This window comes from Monodelphis domestica, chromosome 3 (assembly GCF_027887165.1).
Source record: "Monodelphis domestica isolate mMonDom1 chromosome 3, mMonDom1.pri, whole genome shotgun sequence".
NCBI lineage: Eukaryota > Metazoa > Chordata > Mammalia > Didelphimorphia > Didelphidae > Monodelphis > Monodelphis domestica.
In genome coordinates this window covers 250208281-250225975 of record NC_077229.1, presented here as the reverse complement: position 1 = coordinate 250225975, position 17695 = coordinate 250208281, and the positions used below count along the sequence as shown (strand labels likewise).

The window sequence follows — 17695 nt, the reverse complement described above, 5'->3', positions numbered from 1 at the left end:
ATTGTGCTAGAAATTGTCTGAGATATGTCATAAAACTTTTGTTTTCACAACAAATTATTGCCAAGCTAGGAATGCTTGTTTGTTTTCTTGCTTTGATATCAAATCTGATGAATCTATATCTCTTCATCCTATTAAATAGGATTTTTGGTGGCAGTTAAGAAAGGGAAGAAAACCCTCCTCAGCCCTTCCTTCATTTGACTCTGCATTCATTTCATTGTGAACATCAAGCAGTTTGTGAATAGAAGTAACTATGCAGGCATAGGCCTTAATCCTTGGCCATTGACCTTTTTCCTTTTTTCCCATTTTAGGACACAATGTGCCCTTACACCTATGTGCAGTTGAATTTTCTCTATATACTGAAGCAGCATGACAAATACTGTTTTTCTATCCTTCTCTGCACCTCCTCTGCAGACTGTAAAGAATATAGAGCATAAGGTATGCCAGTAAGAGACCTAGGGGGTGGGTAGGGTTATTGTTCTCATACTGTGAGACTTAAGTGTGTGTGTGTGTGTGTGTGTGTGTGTGTGTGTGTGTGTGTGTGTGTGTGTTTCCTCCTTCCCATCAATATTAGAGGGTGCTCGTAAGAGGAATTATAGGAAAATATGAAAAAAGAGTCTAATAGAACAGAATTGGTTGTGATCTTCCCCCTCTTCCTCCATAACCCACGTGGTTCATAGTTCCACAGAAATGTCTTCTTGGGTTCAGATGTAATAATGGAGTCTAGCATGGATCATAATATGGTATAAATGTTGATATAATGTAATCATGATGCACTGAAATGAAATTTTGACTTATATTATTAAAACTGCTAAAGACTCTATACCATCAAAGTCTTTTCTTACATAATACTCTCTTAGAAATAGCACCAAGACCTTTATAATTGCGAATTCCATAAACAAGAGCTCCACCTTGAGTAAAACTGAAGCAGATTTTAAATTGACTAGTAGTTGCAGTCTTTATTAACAAACAAAAAAACTCAGACCAAAAAAATCTCCACAGAACCCTTTCATGAATCTGTAATATCTAAAGTGGATTTTTCTCCTGCACTCCCTTTCTTCTTGACAGAACGTCATTTGATTTTATAAATGTAAACTTTAATTTTTTAACACATTCACATATGGTTAAACTTTGATTTTTATCGTTAAGTAGAGAGATCAATCTGACTTAATGAAAAGTCTGATCTATAAAACATTTAAACAGTACAGTTAGAATCCATTCAAGTAAGTCAAGGAATCCTGCTGACCAAGTTGTTTAGAGAGGTAACTGTGTTTGAAATCTCTGAGCATCTTGTATGTACTTTAATAAATAGGAAAATAATCTTTGTGATTAACAGCTTCATTGTTTCTCACCAATATTTGCATACAAAGTGGTTTTCTCAGTGCTTGAGAACAGTTTCATGACTTACCTCCTTCAAGTAGGCTAAACATTATTTTTGGTTCTACTATTTATTTGTTCAGCATATATTCCTTTTCTATCTGTCATTTCAAGATTTTCACAAATTTTACATAAGTGGATTCTGAATTAATGAGGATTTACTGTATTAACTCTCAGAATGTACTTCAGCATTTCAAGGATCTGTGATTTCTCCAGTGTATATTAAAGCCCTTTTATAATTTAGTAGGTGGTTAAATGAATTACCCCACCCCCATCCCTATAAATCATCACCTGTTGGACTACTTTTGATGAGGATCCTCTTCACCCTTAGAAAAAGAGTATAGCCCTTTAATCTTACCATTTCTTTATTTGATAAAGAATCTGCAGCAACTCTTCCTTTTATTTTTAGAGCCTCTGAAGACCCTGGGTTACTTGAATGCCTTGAATGAATGAAAAAGCCTTTAAATGCTTACTATGTGCTAAGCACTGTGCTGTGCCTGAGTGAGATAGTCTTAACCCTCAAAGAGTTTACATACCACTGAGGAGTCAACATATAAGTATTATTTGAATTGGAAAGTCAAGAGGTTATTAATGTTATAATAGGTCAGTACAAAAACAATGGAAGTTTTGAGCTTGATTACAGTTCTTAGAGGAAGTTGTAGAAAGAAGATATGAATTATAAGCTGGATACCTAATGAATAATGACTAAGAATACGAGGAGGCCAAAGTCCCAAGCCTTACATCTAAGGGTCATGGGGATATCTGAAAAGGACTTAATGCAATTGTAAGAATATTTATGATAAAGTTTTGTCTTGAAGGTTGTTTTTAATTCATGTATGGAATTAAACAAACAAACAAAACAAGCAGGAACAGGAAATATTGCACCTTGTTGGACAATAGATTTGTGATTTTATTGTTTTTAGCATTCCACCCAGCCATGTGGACTGCAATTTGTCTAAGATGAAAGAATTTGTAATGAGATTAGGAAAGACAAAGGTCCTACACCCTCCCAATCAACCCACTTAGTATATCTTATTTCTTGTTCTATCATCAAATCAATATCTACTTATTAAGAAAAATGCAAGTTTCTCCTAGTAAAAGGTATGAATTTATAAAAAGAAAAATAAAAAATATTGCCTTGTTTTGTAATCCCTAAATTGCATGTATTCTAGGCATGTGCCTACCTGAGTTTTGAGAAGAGAAGGATGCTGGTTTCTTTTTGGCTTTGAGTGATTGGTTCAGTTTAAACCTCTTAACAGAAGTAGGTATTGCTAGATGAATACTAATAGCTAGGCAGAGGGAGTTGCTATGGAGTGGGTGAGGAAGAGGAGTGTTGCTACTGATTTTGTAATGTTTAGTCCCTAAATGAAACCAAAATGTTTCTGTGTCAGGCAAATGACACAGGTGAAATCTGAGCTGTCTTCTCCATTTTAAAATCCAAAGGAAGATTTTTCCTCTTTGTGCTTCTAGTATATTGTAACAAATTACTTGGGGTTGGTATTGAGGGAATCCCGAATAGGTTTTTTTTTCCTCTCAAATATTTAAATGGTAATGTCTACTGTAAAAAATATGAATGTTCTAATTTGTACATTTTTAATTTTCCAAATATTGGTATTAATCCTGACCTAAACATTTAGTTATTATGTGTTATACATTAAACTGTTGAATTTTATCTTTCTTTCTTTGAAACCACACCACTCTCATAGGTAATAAAAAGAATGACTGGCATGCATACTTAGTGCTTTATAGTTTTCAGTGCTATTTAATACATAATCTCATTTTCTCTTCACAAAAAAACTGTGATTGTAGTTACTATTATTATTCTCAGTTTATAGATTCAAGAAATTCAAGAAAATAAGAGGTACAATTAAATTAAATTAATTAGTCCATGATCAAAACAGCTAGTTAGTATGAGATAGATTTTGGATGTAGACCTCTTCTAGTGTCTTACTCAACACCTTTCTCTCTACCATAAAATCTTGTGAAAAAAAGAATTTGAATTCCCTACCTTGACTAGACCCCATACTTTCCTTTTATGGTACTCATACTAGATTAAAACAGAAATCTATATTTTTTCTGTGGAAGATTGAGGGCTATTAAATTCATAAATGTTATACTACAGACATTTGTTAATATTAATCACTTAAACAAGCAAAAAAACAATCTTATAGAAAAACGTATTTAATAAATTAGTAACATTTATTATTTATTACCTTGGCCAACTTTTGTACTTACCTCTGTAACTTAAAAAGTGTAATGGGTACTTTGAAATTCAGTTGTATAAAGCAGTAGCAAGGTGGCACAAGTTGATCAAGAGCAAGATCTAAAGATGGGAAGTCTTAGGTTCAAATATGATCTCAGACACTTACTACCTCTGTGACCTTAGACAAGTCACTTAACCCCCATTTCCTAGCCCTTCTTGCTTTGCTTGCCTTGCAACCAATATACAATACTGATGCTAAAATGGAAAGTAAGGGTTTTTAAAAAGAAAATTAATTGCATATAAGTTCCACATGCTTATGTTTACATTTTTAATAATATGGACTAAATTTGAGAATTCCACAATGATTGATTCAATCAAAAAGGTATATCTATTATATTATAAATATTTGATTCAATAATTATCAGGTTGACTAATTTCTTGCATAAATAGAAAAATGAATAAATTCCCCATGCTATTTCATCTGTGTATGCAAATGATAATATATGTATATAGATGGAGGCATATTTAAAATTATTTTAAGTAACTAATTTAATTAACTCAAATTTAAATTTTATTGTTCATTAAAGATAAAGAGAATATTTTAATTAATTTAATTACAGTTGTAATTAAAGAACACATTTCCTCCCCCTGCAATCAAGTACTAACCTTTTCAAAGAAAAAAATGTAAAATGTGCTATCTAAATAGACCAGCAAGACCAGAGGAGTGAAGAACTCACTGCATCCAGTGGCATACCTGTTGTTCCTACATTGGATTGTGAATATGAGAAAGAAGAGAACCACAAGAAGTCCACCACTGACAGAAGTCCACATGATGTCCAAGAGGACAGAAGGAAATGAGGAGTTATCCAACAACAGAAGAGACTGACTTGCTGAAATAAAATTTTCAAACAGAGCCTGAATATGAATAGCCTCTAATGTGGCACATTATGGTAGATTTCTTTTTGACTATGAGTCAGAAAAGATGGTAACTGAAGTTCCTTCCCAGTTTAAAAATTCTGTTATTCTGCATGTTTTTACTTTTAAATGAAAAGATAATTGGACAGAGAAGAATAGTTATAAGGAAGACAGAATCTGGTGGTATTATAAAGATTTCTCCCTCCCCTTTCAAACATTTCTTAGAAAACAAAGAGAGTTTTGGTATTGTATCTTTAGAAGTTTTGCAGGTTAAGAGTTTTCTAAGTAGCATATCTCCACTATCCTCATGAATACCTGGGATTAGAGATTTTGTTTTAGTTCACTATAGTTGAGCTTTTCAGGGGGAAGAAACTAGATAGAGAATTACTGGGGGAAAAAACACTTTATCATAAGAAAAAAGGAACAGAAAAAGGATGGAAACTCTGAAGTGAGAAAATCCTTTTTATTTTATTTTTCCATAATCTCTTATTAATTACCTGGACCTATGATTTCAGATGTTCCCTTTTCCAATGTACATCAGTAACTGGTACATACTTATCGTTTTAAAGAGTTATTTGCTGTATTGATAGATTTAGTGTCTTACCTAGACTTTTTAGCTAGTGTGTATCAGAAAAGGAATTTGAAACTAGCTTGATGTTATTGATTCTAATGTTAAAGTTGGCCTTCTATCTACTGAGCTTCATAGCTATTATGCTAACATTTCCTCTCATTTTATATCCTACAAAATTTTTCTGCCAGATTTCATTCCTTGTTTTGTACTAAAAAGTAGAGTTCTCTAAGAGTTATATTAAACCCTAAATAAGGCAGCAAGAATCATTGCACGCTTCTCTTTGAAGACATAGCTTGATGTATGTCAAAAGCCTGAAAGATCAAGAAAATGCTAGACTTCATCTGGAAGAACATAAAGTTCATATGGAAGTGACAAAGTAAAGAAACATGATTCACCTCCTATCCAAATTCATTCCACATCTGAACCTAGAATTATATGTACATTTCTCATTTCTTCATCTAAAGAAAGAAAAAAATGGGCTGAAAAAGTCTGAAGAAGGGCATCTAAATTGGTCAAAGCATATGTTGCTAACAGGATGAAGACTATATATAGTCAGACTAAAACAATAGCCTTCAGGGAGAAAAACAAGAATAATGTTTGACAACATAGTTTAGTGATGAATTATAAAGCCATGGATGGTTTGGATAGAATAAATTAACCCTTGTTTACCCAATCTTTGATACAGGAACTAGGGTACATGCCTATAACCTTGAAAAATTAGGTTTGGGACAAACAAACTACTGTTACTTTACAAAGAGCAAATAGATAGTTCAGCTGAAAATAAAAATAACTTCTTAAAGAGTTCGAATACATAGACAACAGATCTAAGGTGGGTTAATTACTATTAAAAAGCAGGATTTGGGGGGTTACACCTCTAATCTCTGAGATTGAATATATCCAGGAAAATTATTTACAATTTATTCCTGGTTGCTACCAATAAAATAACAGAAGACTGGGGTATATAAACTATGAAAATTTGATTCACTATGGTATTTATAATATTTTCACTTTAAATATTATTGACATTACAATCCATGCTACTCTAGATGCATATTTTATTTTTGTTATACATTATCACAGTAAACACAAGACTCTATAATCACTAACTTCAGGCATAAATTGCACCCCTTACTCTAAAAAAATAAGGGTACAAAAAATTACAGCCCCAAACTTACTCTTAAAATAAACCTTTACTGTTGGATTTCCATACACATTTTATAAAGTTCTTAGGAACAGCAAAAATGAATTTATACTGGCAACTAATGAATTAAATTCCTTATTACTTGAGTGACCTTGAGAAAATAGCACTATTGCTTTTTGCCATGGTATGTCCAAATGATTTCAACACAAAATGTCATGTTCTTTCTTGCATTATAGCATAAAGTTTATGTATGCTGGGATTTTTTGTTTTAATTTTTCCTAGTTTAAGGTTTATAGCTGTGCAGAATTTTTGCCACCTCTATTCACAGTCACTTTTTCTTCATGAAAAGAGTGTGTGAGAGGAAGCATATAGAGAATGAGTCTGGCAAAATGAGGAAAGATCAAGATGAAAATAGCAGAAAAATGTACTCTACTACAATGTGGGCCATCCTGAGAGTGCCTTACACAGTCTTACCCTTTCAGCATCTTAGCTTTTTGCTGATGACTCCTTTTCAACAACTAGGATAGCAGATTTCTCCTAAAAGCATAGGCTTATTCAGTCTAACTCCTAAGACTGGAATAGTGCATATAATTGAACAGATTAAATATCTGAAGGACATAAAGTAGAATGTGTAATAGATAGCTATTTATCCATCTTAAAATTTCAAAATTGGTCACCCATTTTTAACTGCTGATGCTGACACAGAACTTGCAATGGCATTAAGCTCTGACTCAAAGTGATTTCTTGCCAGTGGATTTTGGCAGGGATTGCAATCCTAGTGATACTCCAAGCCGGGTGAAAATTGTTAGTGATGGAAATGATGGTAGTAATGTACCAAGAAGCTGAACTGGAATCTGATGCAGGGGGAATAAATATAGATCCCCAAATACTACCATTCAAACAGAAAAAAAAAATGATAGTTCGGACCCTTTCATCACTGTTTTCTATTCCCTTCAATAATGATCAGCAAATGACAGTGGCTTTAAACAAAACATCAGATTCCAAATTGGAGTCTACAATCACAATTTAATTTGTTGCCTACTGATAACTTCCCCCTCCCCTAACCTTCTTAAACTACTGGTTAAAATAATGTATGCACTAGTAAGTATCTAGGGCTTCAGCAAAACAATGTGGGGCACATCTTATATTCTGAAAGTATATATCAACTGACATGAATTGGCTGAAGAAATTATAGGGATTGATGCTGCAAGTGAGAATATGCACAGTCCTAAGAATTTGCAAAATTATCATATGATCACAGAATTTGATTTCATCTAGCTGAATCATTCAAGTAAGCATTTATTAAATTCACTCTATGTGCCAGGTACTGTTCTAAGCACCCTCATTACTCAGATGACAGACCTGGAGAAATCAGTGTAACCTGGCTACCTTCACATTATTTTGGATAACTTTTGATCAATTAGAAAATATTGGTAGCAGTGGCCCTGGGTCATCCCAACCTAAAAGCAGCCAACTGAAGATTGGTGACAGAAATTAGGCACAAATCATTAGATTTTCTATTCAAATTGTTAGATAAGTAACACTGACTGACTTAACAAGGAAGAAAACAGCACTCATGTAAACCATCTCAAATTCTGAGCAATGCAATTAAAAACAATGGCAACATAAGCTGCAGTTTTAGGATAGGGGAGTCATGACTGGCAAAGTGGGCTCTAAAATTCTTATATTTAGAGCCAGAAGTATACAAATTAGATATAATCCAGATCTACTTATCTTTTTTTTTCCCTGAAAGAGGTAGCAGAGGGCCAGAAGGGTGGAATATCTTGCACATATAATTAGCAAAGAAAAGACATTCTGAGAGAAGCCATCAAGATAGTGGGCCTAAGGAAGGATACCCTAAATAATCAGGATGATGTTGCCTCAGGAATAAACAGCAAAAAAAATGGTTACTTAGTTTTCTGTGGATTTCCCCCCCTTTTTCCTCCCCTTCTTACTTTGAAATTTGCAAAATAAAACAACAAAAACAGAATTAGACAAAAGAAGAGAGAGCTATTGCACATTTAGGTGATTTAGCTATAGGTAATGAAAACTTTATATTTTCTTTGCCCTTGTAAGTCTTTCTTTATGTATCCTAATTTATATCTGTTGTCCTTGTAGTATAAGCAATGGAAAGCTACCTTTATAAGACACATACATTTGATATTTTTTTAAGGAGAAACTAAAAAGTCTTTGTATAGAGGGTTTTACTATAGGTGGTGATGCCATTCTAGCATATTTTTGATTTTTCTCGTTTTGTTTTGTTTTGGGGGGCAGGGAATATAGTGTCTTTAGAATGGGAAGTTATGCAATTCTCAGGTCATGAAGTTCAGGCAATTGTGCAGCCATGCCATAGTATCTCAAAGTTCTTCAGTTTAATATAATATTCTCATACAGCAGAGACATTTCCAAACATGGAATACAAAGCAAGTATTCACTCTCCTTTCTGTTAGGTTGGGCTTAATCATGTGTATCTAATGAAAGTCTGAGCATTTCAAGAGAGTCTTTAGTTGATGTGTCAAATGCCTATTGATTTAAGACTAGTTCTGGAGAATAGTATATTTTCCTATTTTAAAATACTGACATATTTTTGGAGTCATATTTAGTGACTAAATGCCCATCAGATTTTGTTAATAATGAAAAAGGATAAAAAGAAGAAAAATGAAATGATAAATGATGGGTTTGTATAGAGCAGCAGGTGGTTTCTGAAGGGTAGTTTATGTTCTTTTGGATCCTAAATAGTAACCATGTTTGTACCATAGAGACCTGAAGGTTCCTTTACTAAGAACAAGACAAATTAATCAGTAGATTTTTATTGAATGCCTACTGTGTGCAGGTAAAATAGCTAAACCTTAGAGGGAGAGATTGAATTATAAAATGAAACTACAGGTTACCCCGATTTTAAGATGATTTAGAAATCAGACTGTTTACTGAAAGAAATGAAATTGCTCCTGAGAGCAAGTTGACAGATTCTGATAGTATTTCTTTCTCTTCTGTGCACAATAAGCATTCAGCTTATCTTTCCTAGAACAATAAAATTTCATGTGCTGCTGCCTGACATAAGAATTATTTTTACATATCTCCATATCACTGACTCTCTTGTAAGTTAATCTCATCTCACATCAATTTTTCACCAGCTTCACTCTGATGTTGATAAAGGAGATGGCTCCATCAAATACATCTTGTCAGGCGAAGGGGCAAGTTCCATTTTCATTATTGATGAGAACACTGGGGATATTCATGCTACAAAGAGGCTGGATCGGGAGGAGCAGGCCTACTACACGCTACGAGCACAAGCACTAGATAGGCTGACTAATAAACCTGTGGAACCAGAGTCGGAATTCGTCATTAAGATTCAGGATATAAACGACAATGAACCAAAATTTTTGGATGGCCCATACACTGCGGGCGTGCCTGAAATGTCGCCTGTGGGTAAGTACTTACCACTTTGAACTTGTAAAAAAACCTAATTTTTAGGGATTCAGATTTTTTTTTACTCTCAATTACATATGCATATTTTGTCATCCTATTTACCAAAATCATTTATTATTAATTTTGAAGGGAATTTACAGGAGACACTAACCATGTGTCTAACTTTACTCAAAATATAATCGTGCCCTGAACTGAACAAACAAACAAAAAACAGTTATAGGAAACCTGAGTATAAGTAGCACTTTTTGGAACCTCAACTAAGTCACTTTGACCTTATTATAACCCTTTTTTGTTTCAATATGTAAGCACTGCTTATTTGTCAAGTGAATATGAAATTATGCATTAAATATATTTTTAAAAAAATCTCACACCAAACAAATACAAATGCCTGTGTTTGTTGTTATTTTTATTGTTGTTGTTGTTTGTTTTTTTCCATGCCAGGAGGGCAGTGGGCTCAGCCCTCTGTTGTCAAGGCTTCCCCCAGAACAATATAAATGGCCAGTCAGCTAGCATTTGAATTGGCTTATCTCTTTGTTTTCTTGCAATGAGTCTGCATTCTGCTGATAAATGTCCATTTACATTCACTTTCTAATCATGTTATAATTTCTCCATAAACTTAAATGGAATGTGTACAGTGAGTTTACATTAAGCTCAAAGTAACCTACTGTCTGTGATAGAAGAAAAATGTGCTAAGCTTGATGGAATTGTTGTATTGCTGGCAGAATATCAAGTAAAGCATATCTTGTGTGTTTTTCTGTATCAGGAAATAAGAATCTTTTCTTATGTCATTTAATTTGTTCAAATACAGCCATTTTAGTCAACTGTGCAGAAAAGAATCCAGAAGAAAAGAAATTATAAACGCTCAGAGACCTAAGGAGTAGTAGAATAAGGAATAGACTGTTCTTTGTGTTTAATTTGTTTTTTAAGGATCTCTAGTTTTCATAATAAAAGCTTAGTTAAAAAAAACAATGATTAAAAGCACAGTTGAACACAATAACTTTCCGATTGTATTAATTTCCTTCAAATAAAAAACACTTCTTGTCAAATACTGTACTTGGTGGTTACATTTAGGGTGTTATATTTACCCCTATCATTTCTCCTGATTTAGTAGGTATTTTACTATTAAAATAGAGGAAACAATGCAGGGAGATTTGCCCTGGCTATCACTGCTAATACCATAACCACAGGAACTGAAAGCTTCAAAAGTTAGAAATTTTGGTGCCTTTTTGGTTTCTTTCCTTCAGGCAGAAGTTTGAACTTCATTGCAGCAGTATACCACCATTAATAGGCCTTTGAATACCTCTACTTTCACCAAAAAGGATCATTCATTTTTCTTTTACTGTTGTTCCCAATATTTCAGAGTGATTCTTAAAGATGTTTCATAGACAACAAAAGTGGCCCCCTGGGAGGAAATAACAGGGAGAGAGGGAATACACTTTTCCTTTTAGAATAGATCTGAGTGAGGAATGACAAAAATGGGAGCAATAAAGGGACATTTTGGTAAACATAGTATGCATATACCCCTTTACAGCATAGGGACACTCATGCACAATTTTCTCTGACATACTGAAGGCTTCCTGTGTCTAGGTAATGACAGAATGTGGCTATTTCATACATATTTTAAAGTAGCTTAATATCAGCTATTTTTTAGAGAACTATATACTTTTGAGGCCAAATAATGCACCTTAGTATTGATTCTGACAGTGCCACCCTGACATTAAAGTGTATGAATGCAGCATTCATATATGTGTGTTATTTTGCTTGTTAGATTGACATATGTAAAAACTTGGCTCAGAGCTTTTTAGAAAATCATTCTTAAATGCCTTAAGGGCTTCCTTTACAATTACAGTGAATAATGCACTAATATTGAATTGAGGTTTTAAAAGTATTCACTATTTTTGAATATATTGGATATCTTCAGTCATAGTTTATTCTTGTGGAATAATTTTTAGAACTTATAGTATTCCTCAAATAGTATAGAATATCCAAGAAATGTTTGTTTATAAATATCAAGAAAATATTTTTGATTTGTTGATAAACAGCAGTAGGAGGATCAAAACATCTCAAAATAACGTTGTTGAAAATAATACTAGAAATGTAACTGTTCTTTGTGAATATGAAAGTTATTGTTGAATAAATGTGTTTCTCAGAAGAGGTTTTGTTTTTTTTGTTTTTTTTTGTCTTAGAATTTACCTCTAGCAACAAATTTTAATAGGCTTCAGTTTTTATCAGGCTGTTTCATTTGCCTTTTGGAAGTTGTTTTGGTCTTTCAAAAAAAAAAAAGCATTTATATCATTCATAAACCTTTTGGCAGCACCTCCGGTGCCATTAAATCTAGAAGAAAGTGATGATGTCAACAAATAGATGGTGCTATCTAGAATACATGATGAAGGTAGTTTTTGTATATATTTTTGTAAACAGAGCATTGCTACTGCTCAAAAAAATGAAGTTTGGTAAATTATTTTTGTTTATAAACAAACATGCACACACTCATATACAGTATGAGTATATGTATAGGTATACCTTAATTTTATTAAAAACAAGTAATGGAATTTTGAGGTGAATATAACCTCATTTTCACCAACTATGTAGAAAATGAGGAAAATCTTAAAGCTAACATTTTTATAATTAGTATAAGTATTAAAAGATAAAAGAATATTCAGAGCACTTAAAAGAGTAAAGAAATGATGTCTTTAGCTACAAATTACAGTTATATTACAAGACATAGACAATCAATTCATAATATCACTTTAAAAATATATGTGGATAAATTTTTAGAAATAAATCATGTCCCTAAAGGCAATATATAAGGCAAGATGATGGTATTATGTAGTAAGAATGATGGTAATTAGAGACAACATGAAAGTACATAGAGAACTTTTCTTATAGGTATAGGAAGCCTTGAATTCAAATCCTGCCTCATATAAACACTAACCCTGTAATTGTGGGAAAGTCATCTAACCTCTATAACCTCTCAATGCCTCAGGTAACTCTGTATGGCTATAATTCAAAGAAGAATTTCCCTTCAGCATTATTTAGGGAATTTCTAAAGATGCATTATGATGATATATTTACATCCTGTTTTAAGCATTACAAAACACCTTTCCCTGGAAGCATGTGAATTTATCTATTCCATATTTTTATCATATAGTTATTATTAAGATAATAATTTCTACCAATAAATTCAATTTCTTCATTTTTAAATGAAGAGAGATTGAGAGATTGGCCAGATGACCATTTAGATCTTTCCTAGCCCTAAACTTTTGTACACTTACTTTCACTGTCATTTGACACATTTAATGAATAATCAGTATGCATATTATAGTACACTACTGAGCACTAAAGATATTTAAAAATTGATTAAAGAAGACATATTTTTTTCTGTTTTCAGGGAACTTTCATATGTAAATGGACATCGAGTGGTAACCACAATAGAAAGAAAGAAATGTCATCAAGGAACAAAACTAGCCCATTAACATTGAGGTGTCAACCAGACTTTCTCTTTTCCCTATATTTAATATAGTTAATTAATTCTGGTTGTAGTTTTAGAACCACTGTAGTCAAATATTACTAATAAGTTTGTTGAGTCTTAAGTATTTGAACTCGTGATAGCCACCTCAAATAACAGGAGCAAGAACTTACGGGAACGTTGCCACTTTTGAGCATTCATCAATTGGATGTGGTAGATCAAAATACCCAAAGATCACCCTCATTCATATTTGTCTTGGAAACACATATCTGCTTGTCTTAGTACCTTAAAACAATCATTCTGAATTTTTTTGATCCACTAAAGTATTTTACAAATATTTCTAGTTTTTATTTTTTCTTGGTATTAAAACAGAAATTTTAAACATGCCTTACAACAATTAAGATTATCACCTTACCCATGATTATAATTTAGAATTTATAAAATTTTTATTTAGTGTAATTTAATTAAAATGGTATTTTGATGGCATGTAGGAACCTCGGTGGTACAAGTAACAGCTACGGATGCAGATGATCCTACTTATGGCAACAGCGCCCGAGTGGTATACAGTATTCTTCAAGGACAGCCATATTTTTCGGTGGAGCCAAAGACAGGTAAAACTGGAATGTGCAGTCCTGAAGAAGGATTTGACATCTCTTTGCTTGGAATTTGTATAAAACAGTGATAATACAATCTATTCTGACACCAGATATTTTATTTGTACTGATCTTGTTTTATTCAATACATTCATTTTGTAACATGAAGTATGCATGTTGTTCCCAATCTCTATCAGCCTTATTCAAAATGTCTTGGTAAGTCTGTAATTTTCCCTGTCAAAGCTAATCAGACTATTAAAATTTGTGGGAATCACTAAAGGTGACTTCAATTGCTTCTTCTTATGTATGCTATTGAATCTTGATTAACTGATTAACTGTGTGTTGATTCCATAATGGAATTCACTTAGTAATCCAAGTTGTACCTTATGTTAGATCACCACCTTCTGCCTTCCATTTTTCTGTTGCATGCTTCACTACCGGAAATGTTATCCCCCTCAGATATACTTGATATTAGTCTCATCAAAGCAATCAAGAAAGCCAATTTTTTAACAATATCACTCCCAGCCTGAACTACAAATAAACACTGATGCATTTTAAACCATTTTGGAATTGCAGGTTAATTCTATTCCAAATTAAACTCCAAAGTTCTCTAGATAATTTTTGTGTGTGATTTTTGTTTTGGGGAAATTCAGTTCTATCAAATCCAAGAAATCCCATTGAAATAGCCAACATTTATTAAACACTATCTAAATGCAAAGAAGTATTAGGTACTCTATATAAAATAGTCAACCTCTTCAAAGAGTTTACATTCTACTGGCAGAGATAGGGTAGGATTTGCAGAATAATCCATTTGTCTACAAATGAGTAGGTAGAAAATAGAATGTTATGGAGGAATCATAGGATCAGACATTTAGACCTATGATACTCTATATTGAAGGGGTTCTTAATCTAGGATCTGGCAACTAATTAAATAAACATATATACATTTGTATTAGTTATTTGTTATAAAATTTTATTTAAATTTTAAAAATCAAAATATATTCATATATATATATATAAAACTAAAAAACAAAATTTCATTTTCCATATTTTAAAACATGTGAACTTGTTCATTGGCTTTCCCAAAATGCCTATAGTTTTTCTGATAAAAGAAAAGGTTAAGGATCCTTGACTTAGAAATCACCTGTTCCAACTCTCTCATTTTACAGATAAGGAAAATGAATCTCAAATAACTTAAATTGGCTCTAAAAGGTAACACAAGTTCTAAATGACAGAGCTGATTCAAAATCTAGGTCATTTAACTACAAATCTCACTCGATTTTCATTATGCCATGCAGAGGTGAAATCCAGAAAAATTGCTCTAAGAAAATTTAAGGAGAGTGAAAAACACTAAAAAGTATGTGCCACATCAAGAATTAGTGTCATTTGACTAGAAGTAGTGCAGACCATTAACTGAGGGGCTAGAAATATTTGTTATTAAAATTGATTTTTATTTTCCCATCCATTTGGACTTACATGATTTCCATGAGTAATATATTTTCCACTGTTTTCCTTCATTAATATGGAAATTAATTAAATGATTAAAATTTTCCAATCTCTCTGTCTCCGTAGTAGAGTAGAAAAAGCTCCATTATTTGGTTCTCACTGAAACAAGTCTATTACATATGATTGTAACAACCTTCTTGCTTTCTTTGAACTCACTTTTGTACTTTATGAAATAGGCACTTTGATAACCTTGCTTTATCACTGTAGGAAATTCCACATATAATTTAAAGCAGTTTTTTTTTAAAGAATCGTGTTAGCTTGCTTGAAAAGTTGAGTTGTTTTCAATTCTCAGTTTACCAGTTCACTGAATTCAGGTGTCCTGAGATTTTTCACTTAGGCAATAATGAGTACTTGATTATGTATTCAGCACTTATAATTGTAAATTATATGAAGGGAATGACATGATGGACCAGTGTTAGATAAGTGAACATAAAGGCAATTAAATAAAAAAAAGTAAATGTACAATTTGAATGTAAAGAGCACGTTGGTGATCTATTTAATGATAGATGAAAGGTACCTAAATCTAAACACCCACCCTTTCCCCATATATCATTCCTTTTTAGCACAGCTTGACATTGAAAAGTTTCTGACAGTTTCATCGAGAAATTTCACTCCCTAAAATTGCATAACCAGTCACCAAATAACATGTAAAAATTATAAGGTTTTCACAATTGTGTAGCTGGTAATAATGGCAATGTTATGTTTTGCAATAGCTTTCCAGCATTACTTTACTAAGGCAGTATACAATAGCCTTAAATTCTTCAGTCCACTAGAGAAATAACATTATCCTATAATATTTTGGCAGTTACCATTTATGTATCATCTTTGTCTTTTTAGTCATAGGAGTAAAGTGGGTAAAATATGTTGGAAAAAATGTTGGACATAAAGTCACAGAGCTTCAGTTCAAATTCTGGCTTAGTCATTTACTATCTGGGAAACCTAGGGCAAGGTGCTTAAACTTCTAGCTCTAAATTTCTTCATTTGTAAACTTAATGGATCGGACTTGAAGACTTCCAAACCTCCTTCCGAGCTAATGAATGGTAATACCAGAGTGTTTGGGGGAAGGGGTTGGGGAAGTTCAGAAAGGAAGAAGGACATTGAAGTCTTGAAACCCATGTGACCATTGAGACTTAGGTTTCTACTGGCTTTAGTGCAGGTAAAATGCATTCATTCATTCAGCCTTATGCTGTTTTGGTAATTCACACCTTGGAGAATGCATGTCTGGCAGAAAGGGAAAAATTTTTAAAAATATACTTTTTCCCCCAATGCAGACTGAAAGTTGGAAATCCCAAAGAAGACAAAAAGCTGTGAATCCATTTTCAGTTCATCATTCTTGTATGCTGTTAATCTGGTTCTTATGTTTGTGAGAAATAACATTATTTCCTATATTTCAAAACCTAAGAGGTTCAAATGAAGAAAGAATGATGATATGGGAGGGGGGAAATCTCACCTGAAAATAAATTATATGAGGATTGTATAAAAACAGGACCAAGTTGTAGTTTCCATATTAGTAATACTTTTACATGCCTTGTAAATCTTTCAAGTACATAGTAGGGTGGTGACATCACAAGATACTACCAATTGCATTTGTGGGATTACTGCTCACAAGCTGAGTGTCCAGATGGAAACGTTTTGTTTATCTTTCTGCCTCAAATTCTTTATCTATAGCAATAAAAATGAATTCTATGTAAAAATTCATGTTTTTATTTTGACATTCAATAACTATGACAAAGCATTTGAAAGATAGCTCTATAACATTTGAAGAAATATTCAAAAGCCCATTCCCATGCTTATAGCTTGAATTCACCTAAATCATTCCAGAACTTATTTATTTTTAAGGATAAACTTCTGTTCTTTAAGAACGGTAGGAAATGGTTACTGGTAGATCTGGTAGATCATTTAATCTTGGTAGTTCTACCAAGTATGCCCACTGAATACAGCACAAATATGGTGATCATAATTCCAAGAGAGGATAAAAATAGGCCAGAATGGAAACAGGGCAAAACAAATAGGCTGATCTATGGAATCATGCCTATAAGTAGTCACTGTACTTCTAACCGGACCAAGATAAGGAGACCGAGTTTAAAAAAAAAACACAACAAACAAGGGAACTAAACAGTACAATGTCTTAGAATTCTTAATTGGATGTGATTAGTTTTTTACATAAAACTAATACAAAATTGAATTTATAAATGTTTTTTAGAAACGTAATGGAAGGATTTTTTTTTTGCTTCTTTTTCTAGGTCACAAATTCACAGACAGAAATAGAGAAAATTTCAGGGTTGGAAAGGAACCTCACATTTATTAAATTTCCTCATAAGGAGACAGGAACAATATTCCCAACAAAGTACTGTAGTCATTCAGCCATTGCTTGAAAATCTTTAATGAGGTGGATTTATCACCTCCTAAAGTAATCCCATTCACTGTTGCATAACATTGATAGTTAGGAAGTTTTCCCTTACAGCAAATAAAAGTTTTCCTCTTTACAACATAT

At 32.8% G+C, this 17695-nt stretch overlaps 1 protein-coding gene across 2 annotated transcripts in view; it reads left to right on the top strand.

Moving 5' to 3' along the window:
- CDH7 (cadherin 7) overlaps positions 1-17695 on the top strand; it is a 193368-nt gene that overhangs the window by 67376 nt on the left and 108297 nt on the right. For both annotated transcript variants that reach the window (XM_001365629.4, XM_016431702.2), the window contains exons 3-4: positions 9339-9633; positions 13594-13713. In XM_001365629.4, the coding sequence (XP_001365666.1) occupies positions 9339-9633; positions 13594-13713 (415 nt within the window). The remainder of the gene's footprint in view (positions 1-9338; positions 9634-13593; positions 13714-17695) is intronic.